Raw genomic sequence first — 7,080 nt, 5'->3', positions numbered from 1 at the left:
GCAGGAATGGGAAGAGCAGCAGTTGCAGTAACAGATTAACCATCTGTCATCTGTGGCACATTTCTCAGCCCTGCTCATGGCTATCGTTTCCTTTAACCATATTTATGTAATGCTTTTGTTTAGGAAATAAGATGTTTCGTTATATTCTGGTGTTGAGACATGGATGTCCCTGAGAAACAAGATGACCTTTGGTCTTGGCTTTGCTGACCAACAGTCTGGCAAATAATCCCTTGTCATTCATGTGAGCGCAGTTTTTTCTGCTCTCCTTATGTTTGACGGGGGAGACGTGGCACTGTATTCTCCCTGTGAATCAGCAGTGCATTTATGGAAAGGATCGGATGTGCTAGGGCTGGAGACAGGAGAACTGTAGAGTTTGAGATGTAAAGGGGTTCCTCAGCAGACTGGGAAGACAAGGCCTTAAAAACCAGGATGGAAGTTACTTTTCATATTTTGTCAGTAGTTCCTTTCTTTCCTGATGAGACCAATTCTGCTACGTGGCTGTATGTCTGTTGAAACTGGCACGTGCTGAAGTTGAGTCTGTCTAAATTTGGCTTTCTTGGCTTTCTGGCACAGTTTAGTGGACCAGCAGAGGAGAAACTGAAACATGCAACTGCCACTTTCTGCAGTAACCAGCCCTTTGCTCTAGAGGTCATCAAATCACGCCAGAAGAAGGACTCTCGCTTCCAGACTTTTGTGCAGGTGAATTTTCTGCAAGGGTTTGAGTTGCCTGAGGATGTGGCTGGTGGCCAGTATAGCATAATGAATGGTTGTAAATAAAGTTATTATATTTAATGACATCATGTCTAACATTGTCTTCAGATTGGGATTGTTTCCAATACTGTATCTCTGCTAATCGTTTCTGGAGGGAGGAGCCTTTAATTCTAGGGAACACATAATGTCCTGATAGAATGCAGAAAAGCACATGCTGTCCCAGGCAGGAGATGGCATCTCACTTGAGGTGGCTGTTTCCCAAGGATGAGTACTTCTGTGGGGAAAACTGCTTATAGTAGTGCAGTTTTGATGCACGCCACGGGCAGAAGACAGATGATATACACCTATTTTGCCTGCCAGGAAAGGAGCTTGAATACATGTGGCATTTGGAGGAGAGAACATTATCTTCATTACCACAGGCTGGGAAGAACTCTGGTAATACAAGGGTTGAGGTTATATTGAAAAATGTACTGTAGTTTTTCTGTAGTGTGAAAGCCCAAACTGATGTCTTCCCTCTACGGTGGTGACTGAGATTGATTGGAGATGGTACCAGGCCTCTGTGAAGTAATGAGGGAAGGAAGCTGCTGCTTTTATGATGAGCCTTTCCTATGTGTAATTGCAAATGGAGAGGGGAGGGGATGTGTTGTCTGAATGATAGATCTTGGCATTTCTTGTCTTGTATTTAATTACTGGAAAGTGAAGTAATAGACGTTTATGTGATGAATAGATGTTACACGTTCAGGTAATTATGGTCTTAATAAAAATGACAAATGTCGTTATTGTGCTGTTTAATTTTAGGATGCTGAGAGTAATCCACTGTGTCGCCGGTTGCAGCTGAAGGATATCATTCCCACAGAGATGCAGAGGTTGACTAAGTACCCCCTTCTGCTGGATAACATTGCTAAGTACACAGGTATAGCCTTTCCACTAGGGTTTGTGCATGCATCTCAGCAGGTTTTCTAGGCAAATGTGATTTCAAAACATGTTGAAAAATAGTTCAATCTTATGGGTCACTGTTTTCATTGTGACATTGCTGCTGCCTTCCACACAGGAGGCCAGGTTAAAAAAAAAAAAAAAAAAGTCCAGTCTTTGTTTCTAGATTAAACTCATTTTCCTTCTTAGAAAAAAAAAAAAGGAGCTGTGAAATAAGTGAATGACATTCTGCATTGGGTTGTAGTGTATGTAGAGCGCAATATAATCACTTAAATATAGTTTAAAAAGTTAGGGGAGGGGGAATGCTAAAGTTTTGAAGATAAACCAAACCACTCTGCTTATGAAAGTTACTGGCAAAACAACTTGATTTGCTATTAGTTTTTGGAGAAGGAAACCAGGAATTCCTGTCTCCTCTCCACTCTCCGGTTCCTAGCCTGTTCTTAGTTTTACACTGTTACTGCTATTAAGGGTTTTTAATGATTATGACAACCAAACAGAAGTGAAGAAAATATTTTCTCTGCACCTTTATAATTCTGATTGTATTAAGAGTATGTGATCATGTCAATAGCTGGAATTACATTCAGGAGAAAAAGAAATAGAGGAAAAAGAGCGGGTATCATGTAATTCTTCTTTATTACATACCCGTAGCAACCAATCTTTAGGAACTTACAGAAAGGCAAATTGTGTTTGTGCTGTTGTTTTGAATAGTCATTAGCATGCCTGTTCTTTCTGTAATTTTCTAGATATATTTAACTCCTTTCTACAATCTTGAAGAAGGAAATAACTAGAAAGAATTCCATCACTAAAGATGGTACTCTATTTGTTTCAATAAATTGGTTTTCAATAATAAATATGCTCTGATAAATATTTTTTTTTCTTGAATTCAGGACATTAAGTTAGCTAAATCAAGCTATGGAGAGAAAACATATTTATGTGAATTCCAGTTTCCATGTAGATGCATTTGAGGGAGAAAAAGAATAAGATCTTCAATAACAGAAATCCCTAATCGTCCATTACTAACATAAAAATGTGAAGAATGAAAAATCTAATAAAAACCTATCAGGGTATGCCATTGCTTAAACAAGCTTGGATAGACATAGAGCATGCTTCTGAGCAAGGAAGCAAAAAAGGGAAGTATTATAGAATCTAAGCAAAAACCATGTAGTGTTAAGGTTTATGGCAAACCAACATGCTTCTTTAAGAAGAGAACAAAAAGCAAATAATATAGACCAAATTGATTTTTTTAAGGTCAAGGTTTTCTTGTTATCGACCAGGGGTGTATTTTTGTTTTGTTTTGTTTTTAATCAATCCTCTGTATTATTTGTTCAAAATTCTCAATATCTGGGAAAAATGTGCGCTCAGAGTGCAATGTGACCTACTCCCCTAAAGTCTGATATGAAACAGGCTTCGTATAAAAATCTTGGATGTTATCAATATAATGTCAACTAAGAATTTGAAGGAGATTGAACTTGGAAAGAAATACTTTCCTGCACAACAGACACCAACAGGATCTTTATCTTCCTCATCTGTTGAATCTCTAAAGCACTACAGCATGTTTTCATGTTCTTGCAGAAGGTGGCCTTTTCAGGTTTACTAGCGGATACCTGCTGCAGTGTAATTTCATTAGTCATAAAAATATATTGCATTTATCTAATCATAATTAGGAAAGTGTGCGATACTCCATTATCCTTGATGTACTTGTTTATTTGCCTGTTGACTAAATTCTTAACGTGGCTTCTGGTAGTGTAAATTGATGGGGTTCACCTCTGTCTATCTGCGTATGATCAAATGACATTGGCTGGAAAGATCTCTTGTTTGCTCCTGCTGTAATAAAAGACTGCTTTTTATAATCAGGCTGCATGAATGTAGTCAGAGGTACTTTCTTCTTAAGCTGTTAAAATAAATACAGTCTATCTGGATGGAAAAAGTTATTATGTAACACATTTTTTTTTTGATATTCTGTTATGTTTCTTTGTCTGTTTCTCTCTCTTCCAAAATAAATAAATAAAAAGGATTGTGAGAAATGCAGAAGCTAGTAGTCAGTTGCCAAATCCTGGGACTGTGGCTGGCTGTGTATGATCTTAAATATCTACCCTGAGATTCTCCTTGTATCAGAGTGGAGTCTTGTTAAACTTTTTAGATTTCTCAGATTGATGTTTGTGGAGTGGAATAGTTGTCACAAGCCCCTCAAAAAAAGGAGAGTAACAAGTACTGTGCTGTGTACAGTGATCATCAGAAGCCGGTGTCTTGTCTAGGGCAGATGAATTCTGGTCCTGTCGCAAAGCTATTTTTGTCACTTCACCTTTGAAATGCAGTGCTTTTGTTGATAGGCTATTCTGAGAGTTTAAGTTCCCTTTCTCAAATCTGAGGTCAGCAAACTGCACTAGATTTCTGACTTTTTCAACCTTTATTGGGAAGCATTATTGCATTTTCTTTTTCTCTTGCAGAACTGCCAGAAGAGAAAGAGAAAGTGAAGAAAGCAGCAGATCATTGTCGTCAGATCCTTAACCATGTGAACCAAGCTGTCAAAGAGTCTGAGAACAAGCAGGTAGGAGGTGAATGGAGCGAGCATCAAGGGTTGGGGAAAAGAGAGTTGGAGGGCAGCAACCTGTTTAAGGCACCTAGAGTTTCTGTACCAATGACTTTATATTGTGCTTAAAGATGTACAAGTATTCCTTTTTAAAGTTTACAAGTATTCCTGTAAGAGGAGAAATCCCAGGCATTTGGGAACGTGTGGAAGTATTCCTGACTGCCTGCACTCTGACACTAGTGAGTTTGGCTAATTAAAGTGACCATCTTCATTGCATTTTCTGCAGCATTTGGAAGATTATCAGCGTCGTCTTGACCTGTCCTACTTGAAACAGTCTGAGGATCCCATGATGGATGAGTTCAGGGTGAGTGACAACATTGAAGCAATCTCGTTGTAAATTGTGATTGCAACGTTGTTGTTCAGTTTGTGGCTCTTTCTGCTACAATCTTTTGATGTACAATCAAATGATCTTTGGAGAGAAATATTTCTACACAAAAATTAAAACCATTAGTCTCAGAAATCTGAGTTTTCCTTCTTTCCTGAAGATCTCTGCGGATGTAACAACTTGATTCTGCATATAGATGTGTTGATGAAGCTTGCAAGTTCTGTGAAATAAATCTCAATGGTCTGCAAGTTAATGCATTTCTGTATTACTTAAGAGACAGCTGGTGGATGATAAATCTTATTATGGTTATGCATCTCACATGATCACATCTTAGGTGTGCTGTTGGAATTGCGGAGGCCTCAGAGCGCCATGAGTTTTAGCATTTCAGTTGGCTTTAAAAGAGCTTGTACACAGGCTGATTTATATAGAACATCCAAGGTATAGCCAAATAAAGTCTAAGTCCAGTGCTAAAAGTACCGTGTTTCAGGGCCCTGTAAATTCTTGCAGTTACATTAGTGAAGCTGGTTACTTGCTGTCAACATCCTTGGAGATGGACTAACTATGAAATTTTCATATTTCAAGTGAATGATGAACACCAATAGGCACTTGCAACTTGAAACAAATCTTTTCATTTTTTCTTTCATACATGTTCCAAATAGGTAGCTTCCACACAAGGACTCTTCTCTGTTCGCTTCTGCACTTCTTCCTCATGATTTGATACTTTATCACTGTTCTTAATTTTTGCCACTATTCCTGTGTCTTGCATAGATTCTCTGTTGTTTGTTAATTGCTCCCCTGTCTTCTCCAGAGTCAGCATGTATCCAAAGAAATTTTTATATGAAGACTCCTCTATAAAACTGTATCATGTAGCTTTCCACAAATAAACTTGCACACAGTTAGGAAATGAAGAACTTACTGGCAGTTATGAAATCTTGCTGTCATTGATTGTAGACTCTGTGAGTTGGAAGGAATGACTTGTGAAAATTGTCACTTCTACTTGCCTGCAGATCTAAATGTCACAAGCACTGAAATGACTGAAGAATCCATTGACATTATAAAGTCCATCAGATCATTGGAATGATTTGTATATCAGTATATCATTTGTAGGCACACTTCACTTGCAAATCGAGTGCTGAAGCATTAACCAGTTGTAATACTAGAACTGCAGACTTTATACGGGATATTGGAAAAAGTCCTCCTAAAAATCAGATGGCATCCTAATGCCTTAGTAACTTGACTTAGTAGGAAAATTCTCTACCCTGTGACCCCTGGCATCTGCAAAAGAGCAGTGGAAGAGGAAGAGTGATAACAAACACCTCTCACAAGATTTTGGTGCATAAGCATATGCCCCTCCTACTCCGTGTTTCTTTTTCCAGACTGGGTTTAGCTGCTCATCACCAAACTGGATTGCCTATCCTACCCTTCCCTCTGACATTCCCATGCTTTACCGTTACTTGCTTCCACAGAATTTTCATAGTGCTACTTACTTTCTTTCCCCTGGTGACAGAACTTGGATCTAACAAAGAGAAAAATGCTTCATGAAGGACCTCTAACTTGGAAGGTTAATCGTGACAAAACTATTGGTGAGTCCTGTTCCATCAACTGACTTAGTGGGGTTTGTGTGTGTTTGCGGAAAAGGACAGAGAGAGAAAGCATTTCTGCAGTTTCCAATTATGATTCTTAGTGCCACCTATAATACTGCCTGTGTGTTTCTCAGAGCTGATTAAATTATTCTTGTCAATTCCGAAATGTGCTGGAGTATCATTAAGGCCATGCAGGGACACAGCAGTCAGTCGTGAGATGATCCAATTCCATCTGTAGCTTTCTGCTGTAGTTTTGATGAGGAAGATTTGCAAGCTTTGTCTAGAATGGCATAGCACTGATTACTGCCTCTGCATGAGTAATCAAAAAGCAGCCTTTTTCTTTCTGCAGGGGTGTGATACAAAACTATGAATCTTTAACTCATTCTGAGTTCTTTTGCGCTCTGTGCAGATCTCTACACTCTACTTCTGGAGGACATTCTGGTGCTGTTGCAGAAACAAGATGATAAACTGGTACTGAAGTGTCACAGTAAAATCTTGGCATCGACAGCTGATAGTAAACACACCTTCAGTCCTATCATCAAATTGAACACCGTTCTGGTTCGTCAGGTGGCAACAGGTCAGTGTAACCAAAAAGAAAGCAAAAGAGGAAGCCAAAGATTAAGATTAGATCAGTTAAGGATAGATGTTTTTGTCTAGAGTTCCAGAGTAGAACATGGAAAACTGCGTAGGCTTAATTCTTGGTTGTCCAACATCTTGCTTTGTATGTAGGAGCTGTTTAACTTCTTTGCATCAGTAATAGGTATGGCTTGAGTTTTAAATAGACTTCTAAATTAAAAGTGCTCTGATTGTATTAGATGAAAGGTACTGTAGAAATTATTAGGAGGGAAAAGAGAAGAAATACATCTGTTTCAAACTGGTGTGGGCAGTAACAGCTCTTTTCTTTCAGGACTAACAGACAAATTTCCTGGGTAGGGAAA

The 7,080-nt window shown here is 38.7% G+C and overlaps 1 protein-coding gene across 1 annotated transcript in view; it reads left to right on the top strand.

Moving 5' to 3' along the window:
- Positions 1-7,080, top strand: part of ARHGEF12 (Rho guanine nucleotide exchange factor (GEF) 12) — a 42,928-nt gene that overhangs the window by 27,047 nt on the left and 8,801 nt on the right. The window contains 6 exon segments of the mRNA XM_009895149.1: positions 574-699; positions 1,510-1,624; positions 4,092-4,192; positions 4,461-4,538; positions 6,067-6,142; positions 6,552-6,719. Coding sequence (XP_009893451.1) covers positions 574-699; positions 1,510-1,624; positions 4,092-4,192; positions 4,461-4,538; positions 6,067-6,142; positions 6,552-6,719 — 664 coding nt within the window.

The sequence above is a fragment of the Charadrius vociferus genome, unplaced genomic scaffold, assembly GCF_000708025.1.
Source record: "Charadrius vociferus isolate BGI_N301 unplaced genomic scaffold, ASM70802v2 scaffold751, whole genome shotgun sequence".
Classification (NCBI taxonomy): domain Eukaryota; kingdom Metazoa; phylum Chordata; class Aves; order Charadriiformes; family Charadriidae; genus Charadrius; species Charadrius vociferus.
The sequence above is the reverse complement of the archived record's forward strand: the minus strand, read 5'-3'. Positions and strand labels throughout refer to the sequence as shown.